The sequence below is a fragment of the Scheffersomyces coipomensis genome (assembly GCF_036884675.1).
Source record: "Scheffersomyces coipomensis strain NRRL Y-17651 chromosome Unknown DFJ63scaffold_3, whole genome shotgun sequence".
Taxonomy (NCBI): Eukaryota; Fungi; Ascomycota; class Pichiomycetes; order Serinales; family Debaryomycetaceae; genus Scheffersomyces; species Scheffersomyces coipomensis.
In genome coordinates, this window is record NW_027042894.1 from 2270538 (window position 1) to 2286963 (window position 16426).

The 16426-nt window shown below is 32.2% G+C and overlaps 7 protein-coding genes across 7 annotated transcripts; 3 read left to right on the top strand and 4 right to left on the bottom strand. All coding sequences in view use genetic code 12, as the record gives it.

The window, feature by feature from the left end:
• Positions 1 to 619: 619 nt before the first annotated feature.
• On the top strand, positions 620 to 2926 carry PHM5 (endopolyphosphatase; the record flags this gene model as incomplete). The annotated part of the gene is made up of 1 exon (XM_064906118.1): positions 620 to 2926. One exon carries the CDS (start codon positions 620 to 622, stop codon positions 2924 to 2926), a length of 2307 nt encoding a protein of 768 aa, XP_064763169.1.
• Positions 2927 to 3113: 187 nt separating this feature from the next.
• RPP0 (60S ribosomal protein uL10) lies at positions 3114 to 4377 on the top strand. Its single transcript, XM_064903422.1, has one exon. The coding sequence runs from the start codon at positions 3302 to 3304 to the stop codon at positions 4238 to 4240; it is 939 nt and encodes a 312-aa protein (XP_064763170.1). The 5' UTR covers positions 3114 to 3301; the 3' UTR covers positions 4241 to 4377.
• Positions 4378 to 5833, top strand: DFJ63DRAFT_138787 (uncharacterized protein). The gene has a single exon (XM_064903414.1). The coding sequence runs from the start codon at positions 4515 to 4517 to the stop codon at positions 5781 to 5783; it is 1269 nt and encodes a 422-aa protein (XP_064763171.1). The 5' UTR covers positions 4378 to 4514; the 3' UTR covers positions 5784 to 5833.
• On the bottom strand, positions 5834 to 6400 carry DFJ63DRAFT_138788 (mitochondrial 37S ribosomal protein bS16m). Its single transcript, XM_064903415.1, has one exon. It carries the CDS (start codon positions 6301 to 6303, stop codon positions 5884 to 5886), a length of 420 nt encoding a protein of 139 aa, XP_064763172.1. The 5' UTR covers positions 6304 to 6400; the 3' UTR covers positions 5834 to 5883.
• Positions 6401 to 10201, bottom strand: DFJ63DRAFT_138789 (mRNA-binding protein). The gene has a single exon (XM_064903416.1). The coding sequence runs from the start codon at positions 10097 to 10099 to the stop codon at positions 6497 to 6499; it is 3603 nt and encodes a 1200-aa protein (XP_064763173.1). The 5' UTR covers positions 10100 to 10201; the 3' UTR covers positions 6401 to 6496.
• DFJ63DRAFT_138810 (uncharacterized protein) lies at positions 10201 to 12285 on the bottom strand. Its single transcript, XM_064903421.1, has one exon. It carries the CDS (start codon positions 12100 to 12102, stop codon positions 10303 to 10305), a length of 1800 nt encoding a protein of 599 aa, XP_064763174.1. The 5' UTR covers positions 12103 to 12285; the 3' UTR covers positions 10201 to 10302.
• Position 12286: 1 nt separating this feature from the next.
• On the bottom strand, positions 12287 to 15587 carry DFJ63DRAFT_138791 (uncharacterized protein). The gene has a single exon (XM_064903417.1). It carries the CDS (start codon positions 15469 to 15471, stop codon positions 12355 to 12357), a length of 3117 nt encoding a protein of 1038 aa, XP_064763175.1. The 5' UTR covers positions 15472 to 15587; the 3' UTR covers positions 12287 to 12354.
• Between the last annotated feature and the right edge of the window lie 839 nt (positions 15588 to 16426).

Consider the following 16426-nt stretch of genomic DNA (forward strand, 5'->3'; position numbering starts at 1 on the left):
TATTAACCAGGTTTCTATACTGAAAAAATGTAAACCTCTTAATAACAGTTAAAAATTCTTATAATTATCTTAACCTTAGATCAAAATAGAACAATGCACCCTCCACCTCCTTTTGATCCCTTTTTCATCGTTACTTTTCGTTCTCTCTTCATCATTTTTAAGGGGAACCACAAAAACCAATTATGAAAATAGCCACATGACTAAAGGCACATGACCAAAACAATGTCTATCTATCTCGGTTTTGAGCCAAAGTACACTCCACGATCGTATTTAAAATTAATTTAAAGTTATATTTTGGTAGCGGCGCACGTTCCAGTTAGGGACTGCATACAACCCGTCCTAAATAGGAAATAGAAGATGAAAAAGAAACAAGAAGAAAGAACGAAAGAAAATATGACCAAAATCATCAATTTAAACCCCATTTACAACCAGTTGCAATAACTATAATCAACTCATCATTTGCTCATCAGAGAACCATAGTCTAGACTCATCTATTAAAGCGTCTAGTCTGGTCAACTTGTTTTAACGTTCCTTTCACTTTACAAATAGTACCCAGCCACGAATATCATCATTATCACTAATCTCATCTCTATACCACAGTTATATATTCAATATCAAGATGGTTGCAAATGATGAAAAACACCTAATAGATCTTCATCGTGCTCCATCATCAAAATCATCTTTTAAAAGAGTTATCACTACCACCCTTCTTTTAACCTTTGGTCTCTTTGGTTCCTCATATTTCTTATATTCATCGCATTATTTACCATCATCATCATCATCATCAAATATCATACCTTGGTGGTCAACCATTTATAACACTTATACCAATACTTCCAATGATAATGCAAATACCAATCAAATACTAATCCCTCTTAATAATCAAATCTTATCTGTCGAATCTATAGACTTGGACGATATTCAAATTGATGGTATTAAAAAATTAGGGTTAACTCCAAAAAAACCTATAAAGGTAATTTCAACTGAAAAGGGAGAACAAATCATTCATGGTAGATTCTTACATTTAACTGATTTCCATCCTGATCCTTATTATAAAGTAGGTTCAAAAACTGATGAACTGTGTCATTCTGGTAAAGGTAAAGCTGGGAAATATGGTGATGCAATTTTAGGTTGTGATGCTCCTATGATTTTAATGGAAGATACTATTAAATGGATTGAAGAGAATTTAAAAGATAAAATTGATTTTATTGTTTGGACTGGTGATAATATCAGACATGATAATGATAGAGAATATCCTAGAACTGAATTAAATATCTTTGAAATGAATGAACAAGTTAGTGATTTAATGTATAAAACTTTTAAACATGAAAATGATCCAAATTTATTAGTTGATTTAATTCCTTCCTTAGGTAATAATGATGTTTATCCTCATAATTTATTTAGTCCAGGTCCAACTTTACAAACTAGAGAATTATTTAAAATTTGGAAGAATTTCATTCCTCAATCTCAATTACATATCTTTAATAGAGGAGCTTATTTCTTTCAAGAAGTTATTCCTAATCAATTAGCAGTTTTATCCATCAATACCCTTTATTTATTTCAATCAAATCCTTTAGTGGATAATTGTGATAAAAAGAAAGAACCAGGATATAAATTATTTGAATGGTTAGGTTATGTTTTAAAAGAAATGAGATCTAGAAATATGAAAGTTTGGTTAACTGGCCATGTTCCTCCTAATGAAAAAAATTATGATATCTCATGTTTAAGAAAATATATTGTTTGGTCTTATGAATATAGAGATGTTATAATTGGTGGTTTATATGGTCATATGAATATGGATCATTTTATTCCATTAGATTCTGTGGCTGCTTATAAATCAATTAAAAAATCATTAAAGAAAAAGAAGAAGAGTAAAAGTAAGAGTAAAGACATTAAAAAGAAGGCTCATGGTAAAGAATTCGATTTAATGGATCTTAATGATGATGAGGATTATTCTGATTATGAAAATGATACTGATTTCGAAGATCATTTTATCATCAGTGATTCTGAATCTGATTCTGAATTTGAATCTGATTCTGATGATGAAGATGAAATAACTCACCCATTAGAAGAATCCAACATCTTTAAAGTATTGGATAAAAACTTTGATGAAGATTTCTTTAGAATTCAAGGTGGTGTACCATTAAAGAAAGTTAAATATATGGAATCTTTAAGAGAAGGATTATATGCTGGTATTAAAGGTAAAAAGAAGAGTGGTATTTCTGCTGAACGTTATTCCTTAGCCTTTGTTACTGCTAGTGTGGTACCAACTTTTAATCCTGGTTTAAGAGTTTGGGAATATAATATTACTGGTTTACAAGAAAGTTTACAATCAAAAGTTACTTTTGCACCTTGGGATGAATTCTTTACTGGGTTAGATACTATGTTACAAAGTTTTGATAAATATGATCAAGAACATGAAAATGATGAAGAAGATGATGATTTCAATATTGAAGCTAATGATGATGTTTATACCATTTTAAAGAAAAAGAAAGATAAGACTTTCCCACCTGAAAAACCAGATTCATTAGGGTTAGGTCCAGGTTATGTTCCTCAAACTTTCACTCCAGAAAGATATGTTCAATATTTCGCTGATTTAGCTGCTATAAATAAAGATAAGAAACCATTTGGATATGAAATTGAATATTCAACTGATGATAAATTAATCAAAATGGATACTTTATTAACTGAAGAATGGATTAAATTTGGTAGAACCTTAGGTAAACCAATCAAAGATGAAAAGAAGAAAGAAAAGAAAGCAGGTGAAGAAGATGATAAAAAGAAGAAAAAGAAGAAGAAGAAGAAGAATAGTAAGAGTAAACCATTCACCAATCAATTGAAAGAAGAAGAATTACAATTGATTTGGATGAATTATTTAAAGAATACATTTGTTAGTTCTGATTATGAAAACAGAGGTTATGGTTAAAACCATGTTTGCTTTATTTAACGACGATATTATATAACAAAATAACACTGCATTTTAATACATTTACATAAACATATATATTATTCCAATTACGAAATATATAATACAGACGACCCCATAATCCAATCCCCATACATCTCAGCGCGTGATCTGGATCACATGACTCGATAGGGCTCCAACCCCCAAAACTCAAAAATAATTTTTGAACATTTAGCACACAAAAAAAATTTCACCTCACTTTCAACCAGTACCACTGTGAGGACCGTAGTATTTTTCAAATTTGAACCAATCTACTCTTTTAACTATCAATTGATTTTAAAAGAACTATCTTTGGAACCATTAAATATTCCTATCGTCAAATAAATACAAGTCGAAATGGGTGGTACTCGTGAAAAGAAAGCTGAATATTTCTCTAAATTAAGAGAATTATTAGAAGAATACAAATCTATCTTCATCGTTGGTGTCGATAATGTTTCTTCCCAACAAATGCATGAAGTCAGAAAATCCTTAAGAGGTGAAGGTGTTGTTTTAATGGGTAAAAACACCATGGTTAGAAGAGCCATCAGAGGTTTCTTAGCTGACTTACCTGAATTTGAAAAATTATTACCTTATGTTAAAGGTAATGTTGGTTTCATTTTCACTAACAGTGATTTAAAAAACATTAGAGAAGTTATTACTTCTAATGTTGTTGCTGCTCCAGCTAGAGCTGGTGCCGTTGCTCCAGCTGATGTTTGGATTCCAGCTGGTAACACTGGTATGGAACCAGGTAAGACCTCTTTCTTCCAAGCTTTAGGTGTCCCAACCAAGATTGCTAGAGGTACTATTGAAATTGTTTCCGATGTTAAGGTTGTTGACAAAAACGGTAAAGTTGGTCCTTCTGAAGCTACCTTATTAAACATGTTAAACATTTCTCCATTCACTTATGGTTTAACTATTGTTCAAGTTTACGATAACGGTCAAGTCTTCCCATCTAACATCTTAGATATTACTGATGATGAATTACTCGGTCACTTCGTTTCTGCCATTAACGTTATTGCTTCCGTTTCTTTAGCTGTTGGTTACCCAACCTTACCATCTGTTGGTCACTCTGTTATCAACCACTATAAGAACGTTTTAGCTTTATCTATTGCTACTGATTACACCTTTGAAGGTTCAGAAGCTATCAAAGATAGATTAGCTAACCCAGATGCTTATGCTGCTGCTGCTCCAGTTGCTGCCGCTACCGGTGCTGCTGCTGAAGAAGCTGCTGAAGAAGAAGCTGAAGAAGAAAAGGAAGAATCCGATGATGACATGGGTTTCGGTTTATTCGATTAAACTGATGGGAATTTAAATTTATAAATAAATACTTCTTTATGTAAAACTTTTAATTTCTTAACACTTATGTAAAATAGAAAAAAAATTCTTTCTAATAAATCATTTCAAATGTTGTAGATATATTATCGATGTTGCACAAGTTATAGTAGTTAAATATTTTTTTTTGAACCATCATGTTAATTTTTTTGCAGTAAAAAGGGTTTGACCATAGAATCAAGCATAATCAACTACCACGCCTTGACAAGACATTTAAACCATCCTTCACATATTTCAAATGGATGTATCAGATTTCGATACTAATTTCTCTTCTACTAATGGCAGTAATATTAAATTTCTAAGCCAGCGTCTAAATCAATATGGAGATCAAGGGCTACATTTCAATTTGGTTAGAATAGACTGGATTTTAGATGAAGGTCCATATAATTACCCAGGAGAGGTTACTGCTGAAGATTTAACCAAGATCTTCCAAGATGTGATTGATTTAATTACTAATCTGATGAATGTTATCAAGTTGGATGAAGATAATCAAAATACACTCATTAATTTTTTCAACAATGGTCGTTTAGATAAGTTAATGTCAATTTTAGTGATTGACTCATTATTTAAGAATGTTCATATTGATCAAACTACCACTGAACAAATCATTGGTTTAAATATATTGCTACTGACTGCAAAGTATTTTATTGAATTCATTTATGAATTTGCATCAACTTCTCATTATAATTTAACGATCGGTTGCAGCCATACCATATCAGTGTTACAATATGTTTCTGACATTCAAAGCAATATAGAAGAAGAATATTTTAAAGAAGCTAGTTGCTTATTTAATGAATTAGAGGAATCCTCCTTTGATGGAAATGTTTTTAGATCTTTATCAATTGAAATATTTAAGAATTGTTACCCATGCCTGGAAATATTCAATTATTTGAACTATAGAATTCAATTTTATCACAATGATAACAACGATATTATTTATGATTACGTTGATCAACTATATTTCCTAACTAAGAACTTGCAGACTCAGTCCCAAATTAGTGCAAATATTTACCATGGATTAGATATCTATAAAGAAATATTGAAATCTTCCATATTAACGTTATCAAAAACTTCACAAATATCAGAAAGTGCATATGGAACCAATTTCAATCAATTAATATTGATATTTAATGAAATATATGATGAAGATCTTATACTTTCACAAATAATACCTAATAAAACCATTATTAAAAATAGTGATGCTGAAGATGATTATGGAACAAGCAACTACAAATATTATTTAGCTAGTGAAATTGACAAGAGAAAACCGGAATGGGTTGATCTTTATTACAAGACTACATACACTGATAGTAATGTGATGAATACTAATGAAGAAGAGATTGAACATACAGAAGAGGTAGAAGATGAAAATATTGAAAATTGCCAATCTAGTATTCTAGTACCGAAATTTGGATTTAGATACAAATTAAAAGGCTATCTAGGACTAGATATATCCACACGAGGTAATTGGCATAGTTTTTTCCGAAAATTTAAACTTACTAGGTGATAATAATTAAAATTAATTTGTTATATGTACATTCGTAGATATTATATACAAGATGATTGTAACGTAAAGTTCTTTATAAAATGAAAATGCAAGGATAGTTTTAATTTCTGCTTCTGATGAATTCTCTTGGTTCTTCATGAACCTTTGTGGATTGTTTAACAGTAGGTTTTTGAATATGTTGACTTAATTTATTTGGAGCAGGCCATTCTTCTGGAAGTAATCCAGATCTTTTGAATAAAAATGTAACACGATCTGACACATCTGCACCAACACCTAGCCAATATTTGGATCTGACAAAGTCTAACTCTATATGCTTGAATGGTTTGACTCCATTAGCCTTTTCAGTTGGAGTTAATGGTACTGGATTTGGATTATAAGTTCCTAATACTTCGATTGGTAAACTATCACGAGCTGAGGCTTTCTTGGCCACCACTATATTATAAAAGGGACTGTGCTTTCTTCCGAAACGAGCCAATCTTATCTTTATAGGACTCTTAACCTTCTGAAGTACCTGTGACATCTGATATACTGTTATTATTATGGTTGAACTATCAGTTGTTCAAATCTTTAATTGACTTTTGATATTTACTACCAATTTTTTTTTTTCAAAAATGACATTGAAAAAAAAAATGCAAACTCGCACGACTTTCAGATTTTATAGAAATTAATTTTGCGACTATAATTTGTATTGTTTATATACTAATATACATTGATTAAAACTTCTTTCTAGCTTTAAATTTTTGTTTTGGCTTGGCGATTCTAGCCTTTCCTAAAGCATTGGATGATGGTTTTGGTTTTGGAGCTTCTGGTTCATCGTCATCTGACCAGTTGTCTTCTTGTCTGTTCTTCTTGTTATATTTCAATTTATTCTTTTGACCTCTGATAGGAGCTTGTTTAACAGCTTCCAAATAAGCATCAATACCAGGTCCTTTGTTGGCTAACGGATCTTCTTCATTGTCATTAGATTCATTAAATACAAGCTTACCATTCTTGGTTTTGAATTGAGATTGTTTAACATCCTTCTTTGAGAATTTACTTGGTTTAGAAGATGAAATATGGGCTAAAGTTTGACGATCCAATAAATTCAATGGATCTTCTCCGTTTTCTAAAATGAATTGAGATGGAGCTTTCTTTCCTCCCTTACCTTGATCAGCTTCATCATCTTCATCGTCATCGGAATCAGAATCATAGACGGCTTCTTCATAAGCAGAAACGAATTTCTTTTCACCAGTAGCACCAGATTTACCTTCTTCTTCAGCTTCTTCTTGTTGCTTTCTCTTAGCTCTATTTCTTGACTTTCTGATATTAACAATAAGTTTTTTGTCATCTTCAGGAATGGCATTTTCAATTTCTTCAATACCAAATTTCCTTATTAATCTTTCTAAGATATGTTTAACTTTAGATTTAAAGTGACCCTTATGTTCATGAGACCATTTCATTAATTTTTCCAATAATTCACTAAGGTTAGCTTTAACTAATTCTTCTGGTAAAGATAAAACTTCAACTTTAACGAATCCAATGGCAGACTTAGCAATTTCTCTTGAATTATGGGTTAAGAATAATTCAACAGTGGAAGCAATTTCTAATAAAACATCGGTTGGTAATTTATCTTTAAATTCAAATACAAGACAAGAAATAGCAGTAATGGTAGCTGAAATCATATGAGGGGCTTGAGCAGCTAAACCAGCACTGACCATGGTAATATATTCAGTAAGATTAGCTTCTGAAGGTGGAGCATCTTCACCAAAACCTGGAACTTTGGAGTTTTCTATTATACCTCCATTTATCATAATATTACCCATTTTAATTAAAATAGCATAAGATAATTCACGGGTTCTTTCATTAACATCTTTGGTAGATATGATGATTTCTTGTAAAGTAGCTGGAATGAAGTAAAGATCAGTTTCTGGAATTAATTCCAAAATTTCAAGAATAGCATTTAATCTTGAAGCACGAGCAGAACTGTGAGTACCTTCAGTGGTTTCAATAAAAACCTTTTCAATTTCTTGCATGAAGCCTTTAACTGATTCTTTACCACTTTCAGTTTCACATAATTTAGAAATAATTCTATAAGCTCTCTTTTGCATTAAAGCATCTTGATGAGAGACAACACCAGAAAAGATAGTAAATAAAGCATTATATGAAGTTGAAGGAACGTATTTAGCCATAGCAACAACTAAATCCATCATAGTGATAGTTAATTTGGCACCCTTTGGAGCTTTAGTTTGTTCAGCTTCCTGGTCCATTGAAGATTTTAATAATCCACAAACCTTATTGAAAGTTGATTCTAAATCTTCATTGCTCATAACTTGTAAATAACTATCAATGGTTTCTAAAACGAAACCTCTAGCATCTGGTAAGGTTGATGAAAATACATTAAACAACACTGATAAGATATTGGAAGCCTTTGCGGAAAGGTATTTGACATTGATTTCAGCTTGTGCTATTGAGAATTGTTGAAGACTTAATAAATCATCTTCTAAGGCACCATCTCTATAAGCAAGATTGGACTCCACTAATAATCTCAAAGCATGACAGATTGGAACTCTTAATTCGACCTTGGAATACATCAAATCGGACAATTGTGCTGCATATGAATCATCAAAAGCAGTTATTAAATCTTTTGGTAAATCACAGAAATGTGGTAATAAACTCCAAATTTGATCAATAATAGTTTGGAAAACTTTAGCATTAAGAGATTCTTTATTTGCCGATTCAATGATTTTGTTTTGGAAAAATTCAGCAACTTGTAAAATGGATTTTTTATAATATTCCAATTCAGTAAATCTGACATTGTCTCTTAATAAAGGTAAGAGCCAAGCTCTACCTTGCAGGTCTCCATTAGTTAAATTCAAAGGTAAGACACTTAAAACAACTTCTGGACCCATGGTAGTTATAGATGCTGCAATTAAATTTTCAGCTTCGGTATTGTAAGGGAATTGATCAGTTTCATTAGTTCTCCATTCTCCGACAACACCAACGATACCTAAAAAGTCTGGATTACAACGACTTCTTAATTTTAAGATAGCAGCAGTAATGAATTCAAGAATGTCTTTGGTTGCAAATTGGAATCTAATGGAAAGTAATTCTTTTTCAATGAATTCACTTAAGAAGGTTATGGTTTCATCAACCAAGTCATAGATATCTTCGGTGACATTAAGTTCCTTTGATGGCTCTAAAAGATATTTATCTGGAATAACTTGGGAAACAATGGCAATAAGACATTGTGATGCTGAACTATATATATCTTTTGATTCACTTGATAAGAATTGTGAAATAATAGGAACATAAGTAGGAATACGACGAATAGCATCTTCTGGAGAAGCTCTACCATAACATTCTAAAGCTTTTGCAACCACAGCTAACCAAGATGCAGCTAAATGAGTATCATTAACAGATGGCTTTAAATCAAAGATGATATTTAATACACTAGCGAATTTTTCAGAATATATGAAATCAGTCATGGAGTTGAATAAAGCTTCAAAAGCAGAAAATGCAGAAGAAACTAAATATTGATCTGAAGTCTTTGAGATATCTAATAAGACATCACATAAAGCTTCAATCTGAGTATTTGGCCATGAGTTAGCAGATGCAATAGAACTGATTAATTGTAAACAATGAATTATTTGAGAATTAAGTTCTTTACTTGATGATTTATTCTTTTTAGATTGGCCAACTAAAGAGGTTAATTTAGCTAATGATATTTCAGCTGCTAATATGGAAACAGCGTGTGATGGAGATGGAGAAGCTGGAGGGTTGGATAAAATCTTATTGACTGATTCTTGAGCTCTTCTTCTAACTTTTGGACGAGGATCAAAAGATAATTCTAATAAACCAACAAATGCTCTCTTTGGAGAGATGTTTCCACTAGATTGCCATTGTTGATAATCTTGAGCCAATAATAATGATTCTAAAGCACCAATACTTGATCTGATTAAAGCCGCTTCAGAATCTGCATGAGTAAGTGAAGGAGCTAACTTTGTTAAGATTTCACCAAATTTTGATTTTAAAAGTGGTTTTGGAGTAAATGGAAGTACAATATCTAAAAAGTAAGCAGTAGTGGCAGCCAATTTAGCATCAACTATTCCATTATCATTAATAGATTGATTCAATAAGGATAAGAAGGATACGAAATATGCCACAGGAGTCTTTTCATTCTTTTGTTCTTCAATATTTTCTTCAACTGCTGATAAAATTACTGCTAAATGCTTTTGATTTTCTAATTTGGAAGTTATCTGAGCTCTGATTTTAGCTAACCTATCGTCTAAGGCGAAAAAGTCTGAAGATAAACCTCCATCAGGATTCAAATCAGACATTATAACTTTGTTGCTTTAGGTTATTTCAACTTCTAATGATATGCTGCCTTTTGATCTCTTTAGATATTTAATTTTTTTTTCAAGCAGAGATGGGCTTCACTTACTTTTTTTTTTAAAGTGGTGAAAAATCAGTCACGTGATTTTAGTTTTTGCAATTTTTGCAATTGTTTATATTTACTTCTATTTAAACATGATATAAAAGTTTAAGCATCTAATTGCAAGTTATCCAATAGAGTATCGATTCTTTCAATATCTCTCTCGTAATTCATTCTTGCATTCTTATAAATTCTTAATTCTTCTCTGGGGAATGGTTCAATCATTTCTTCAACTCCCTCTCCTTTTGATTTCTGTTGGGCTTTATATAACACACGAACAGGATCAAGATCTTCAAATTCATCTCCTAAAGCATACTTCTTAGATAAATAGTATCTAATATCATCAATAAGTTCGATTGTATCAGTTTCATGTCTTTCTTTGATTCTATTAGCACTTTCTCTCACCAAATCAGCGAATAGATATCTTTCTTTGTCATTCTGGTAAATGTATTCCAAATTATGAGCAATCATTTTTGATGCATGATGTTCTAATTTATCACTTCTTGTTTTCCATGATACCCTAACCAAATCATATATATTATATCCCACACTGTCTTTAATACTTACAAATTGTTCTTGATTGAATTTATCAAAGCTGGAAGAAATATTAACAGCACACATAGTCTTTAATCTATCAAGGAATAACTCATCCGCCACAAATAATAATTCAACAGTTAGATTAAGCGGAATATTAGGAATATTATCATGATATAAATAAGAAAGAATCATTTCTGCCACTTCAGAATTAGCTGATGTAGTTGAAATTCGAATTATCGGTACATCTTCATCAACCAACGAAGCACGATTAATTACATCGTCAAATTCAAGCTTCTCGTCCTTTAATAAAGGTAATTCTCTATTAGACTCTAAGAATATTTCTGATTTCAACATTGTATCATAGTATTCCGAACGAGCAAGAATAGACTTATTAACAGGATAATATGCAATTGATTCGGTATCATAATCAATTGAAGCTACTATGATATCTGGAATTGAAGAAGCAGTCATTAGATTTTGCTTTTGTTCTATGGTGATGAATTTAGAACAATCCAAATCTTCAAGCTCCTCTTCGTCAGGAAGTTCAACTTCTATAACTAGCTTCTCACCGAGAATATTTCTCTGTAAGAAAGTATCTAAATCCTTTCTAGCCTTTTCAACTTTTCTCAATCCCATATCATGTTTTAATTTTGATTTACTTTTATTATCTCGTACAAGTTTTAAAAGTTTTATATTATCTGCTAGATCATTCAATCCAAATTCAGTAGCCATTTGAATAAGCTTATCTTGAATTTCCTCGGTTTCAATATCGGCGGTTCTTAAATATAGATGATTAACAATCGATTTCAATACTGAATAATCTTCTGGTGTCATGTTTATAATTGACTTTTCTTTCCATTCAGTTGATAACTTATTTTGAAAATATTGACTTCTTGCTGCTAATAAGAACCGATTTAATTTCAAATTTTCAGCACCAACTTGGAATATAATATCCTTAGTAATGATCTCATTGGTTATGTTAAGTAAGGATGAAATATGACTTGCGAATGGTTGATTCAAATCAACTGCTTTAGACACATCAAAACTTATTAATACATCCCTGATTTCATCGGTTAGAGCTCCATATATGCAACGAGCTCCTTCAAATGTATCTCTATCACAAACTGCTCCTCGAGATAGTAACAATTCCACTACTTTCAAATGACCACAAAGAGACAGAAGAATCAATGGAGAATAATCAAACTTATCCACTTGATTAACATCTAAATTGGGGATGGATAATAATGTCTCAACTACTTCAATATCTCCAGTACGACAGGCATTACAAAGATCATTGAACGCTTTCTCCAAAGAATCACTATTCTGAGTAAGCGTAGTATCACCGTTTAGTCGTTCGACTTGTACTGACATGGTCTCGTCTTCTTCTTCTTCCAATTGATGGAGTGAATTACAGCCTAAGATTGATTTGAAATTACGAAATCTTTATCGGTAACAAATTTAAATATGAATTACATGCAGGACATCCGTTTTCTTTGATGTTTGTGGCTCCTGTCACAAAATAAAATTTAATTGCAGCAAAAAAAGTTAAAGTTAATTATTTATATTAATACAAAGTAGAGGATATTATTATTTAGAAATGAAACATTAACGATATTAATTTACCTAACGATCATAGGATTTTATAAAATATTTATAAATATTTTGTTTAAATTTGCTGGTTTTCTTAGCACGTTTTTCTTTAACTACTACATCAGTTTGATTAGGTGTAGATTCATGCTTGGGAAGTTTTGATTCTAAATCATTCTTTAAATTATGTTGGGATGTATTATCGACAATGGTTTCATCAGATTGTGATGCATCTTGACGATCCTTTTCAATAATTTCATCGTTATTGGACACACCATTTCCATTGTAAGCAATGACATCACCGTTGGGATGAATCTCATCATGAATTGGACTACTTTGAAGTGAGTCTTCATGTTGGTAATTAATGGCTTTCTCAGCTTCATGAACAACTGGAGGCTCTTGTACCTGTTGTTGAATTGGCTGTTCAACTTGTTGGACAACTGGAGCTTCCACTTGATGGACTATTGGTTCTTCCACGACTGGCTCTTCCACTTGTTTCAATTCTGGTTCTTCAATTGTAGTTTCAGTTGGCCTCTTGATATCTTGTTCAGCCTGTTGAACAACTGCTGGTACTTGATGATCAACTTCTTTAGCTACTGGAACAGTAGGAGCAATAGGCCCAACAGCAATATTTTCATCTTTTCTTTCAGAAACATCTTCTTCCTCTTCATCACCCGAAAATTCTTCATCATGAGGATCAATCGTACTTAATTTTGGAACTGGAATTGGTTCGGAATCATCAGACACAAGAGGTTCAGCTTGCTTTTCAACCGAATCTTGTTTAGTAACAAAACTACCCACCGCAGCTTGAATCAGTTCTTTTGGTGGAGATCCAGATGTACTAGCAATAACTCCTCCAAATCCACCTGGAGTCAAGTTTCTAAAAGCATGAGCCGTTTTTGGAGTTTCTGCTTGTACTTCAGTTTCAGTTGGAATTGAATCATCATGAATAATTTCCGGCGCTGTTGGTTGTATGAATTCCTTTGCCTTTAACGTAGGAACTGCTGGTACAGATGGTGTTTCAACCTTTGGGGTAATTGGAGAAGCTACTGGTTGCACTTGCGGTGGTTGTAAGACTGGTTGACGATAAACTGGAGCAACTACTGGAGCCGTTGCTTGTGGTTGTGATGGTGGAGGCTGTGAAACTGGTTCTTGATAAACTGGTTTTGATGCTTGTGGCGCTACTTGTTGAGGTACTTCTTCAGTCACTGGAGCACTTATGAAAGGTTGTTCACGAATTTGAGATGGAGGTTCATTAATACTAGCATTTGATCTGAAACTCTTATTATCCTTTTCAGCTTTATTCTTCTTACTTCTGCTGAAAAATCCAAATCGCTTCTTCTTACCTGGTGAACTTTCAGTTGATGGTGGTTGAGCTTCAATAACTTCAGGTACTGGTTCAGGAATAGGTTCCGGTTCTTGTTTTCTCTCTCTTCTCGTTGATTTCTTGACTGGATCATTTCTCATAGAATGAGATGAAAAGCTTTTGTAATGATTTTCATATTTATAATTACCATCGATTGCTTCAACTTCATGTTTGGAAAGTGTTGGAGTTTTAATCACTGGAGCATTGGCGGTTGATTTTCTCTTATCACTCTTATGAAATATGGAATGTTCTTGTTTTGAAGATTGAACTGGTTGAGTAGGTGCTGCAGCAGGTGGAGGAGGACCAGCTTCTCCATAAACTCTCTTATAGGCAGCTTGCATTGCAGCAGCATAAAAATCAGCATCGTAATTAGGTTGAATAGGTTTAGCTTTCTTAGGAGATTGATGTTCTTGAGGATGATGATATATTGGAATAGTTTCAACTTTATCCACAAATTTGATGGAACTTGGAGGTGAAGCAGTTGTACTTGCAGTTGATCTTAAATCTTCACTTTCTTGTCTTGAAGTTTTTGGAGAAAATAATTTAGTTGCATGTCTTGGAGGATCTAAGATAACTGGACCAATAGGTACTTTGAATTGAGGTGGTTGAGATAAGCTTTTTGGTTGATCCATAACATGAATTGCATTTGCAGGTAAATCTGGTGATGGTAATTCTTGATCTTGTTGATATTGAGTTTCTTCATCTTCAAATTTTGGACGAGCACTATTTTTCAAAATGGAACGAAGTGGTTTGGTAGGTGATGAGTCTTGAGAAAGTGTCTTTTGTATAGGTCTATCAATAACTGGAGTGATTAATTCTTTATTGTGATTTGGAGAATCTTCTTGGAAAGCAGCTTGAGCTTCTTGAAATGGAGATCCAAGGTTATTATTATTATTATTATTGACTACTGGTTGTGAGACATTATTATGGTTAGGAATATTTAATCTTAAATCTTGATGATCTTGTTTATTATCGAGTTGATAATCATATTCAAAGTTTTGTAAATCTTCTTCAATTTTAGTTAAGGCTGGATTAGGATTATTAATTGATGATGAAAGAATTGAATTATGTCTTAAATTATTTGAATTTAAAGAATTTGCTCTTGAATTACTTCTTGATATATTCTTACTGGTGGTTTCGATAATATTTGATCCATCAGGCAATGTCTTTATAGTTTGAGTAGTAATGGATTGAGTTCTACCTTGAGAATCAACAACTCTAGTTGTTTTGGTTGTAATTATCATATCATCATCAGCCAAATCGATATTTTCATCGATATCATCATTTAATTCATTAATGACATTATGAGGATTCTGAGCATAAGGTGAACGTTTCGCTACTGAAGTAGGTCTTGATGATGTGTTAGGGACTGAATTTATACTTGAATTGGTTAAACTATTAAATCTTCTTGCATTATTGATATTGGCAGGTTGACCCGGGGTATAGGAACCCTTAGGGTGATAAGTATATGATCTTAAAGAGTTTGTTCTTTGGGCTTGTATATAACTACTTGAAGTTAATGAATTAGTTCTTCTTGCAGGTTGTTGTGGTTGTCTTATAGGTTGAGGATTATTAGCTTGTTGCTGTTGTTGTTGATGAATTCGAAGAGCAGCAACGGCAGCTTGGCCTGCACCATTAGCAAACGATTGATTTCGATTTGCACTTGAATTAGGTAAACCTGCCACTGTGTTTTGAGATGATTGATAATTGTTGATTTCAGTATTATACTTTGCAAAGCCTTGATAGGCTGTATCTTGTTTCCGCCTACGATTAAATAAGTTAACCATGTTTTGATATGATAAGGATGTGAGAAAAAAATAAAGACTAGTAACGAGTAAGAATGTCTAATTGAACACTACTTAAGTAGGGGTATGAAGGATATTGAATCGATAACACTAGAATAAATGAATAGATAGTGAAGTATAGCTAATACTGAACAAGGAATAGATATAAATTAAATAAATAAATAAGTAAATAAATAATAGATAAATTGGTTATTTATAAGTCATTCCTCGAATTCTATGACAACTGAATTTCATACAAATAAATGAAGCAAGTCAGAAAATCAGACAGACAAAAAATGAGAAAGAAGAATTCAGACACAACCTGAAATTGTGTGATTGAAAAGGGAAGAGGGAAAAATTGAGAACAACAAAAACAGACAGACAGAAAACAACAATTTAAGGTACCCACCCATACATACATATAAACACCACCACCACCATCCCTAGAAACATGGGATATACTATATATGTATGTATGTATATATGTGGATTCGTGCATATAGCAACTTTAAAATAAACAAACATTACATTACTAAAACTTAATTAATCTAGGTCTCATTCTTGGAAATAACGGCAAGTAAAAATTTGGTGAACAAAGCATACAAAAGGCTGAAACGGTTCTAAGTTTTTTTTCTTTTTAAGGTTCTAACCCCCATGTGAACTTTGATAAATTTAATAAACTCCATTGAAAAGCTGAACTATCTTCCCTGAACTGAAATTAATTGAAATGAGCTAGACTTTTTTAATTTCATTGTATTGTTCCACAGTCATTCATATTTATTTTTCCTTTGTATTAATATAATACTCTCCACTGGATATCTTCTCATTAGTAGTTAACTACCATTGGATGATAATTTTACTGTGGATTACCTTTCAGATAGATTTATTTTCATATCTATATTCTGTTATAACTAACCATTGTAATTATCATCTACATGTCTACTATGATTTCTAACTT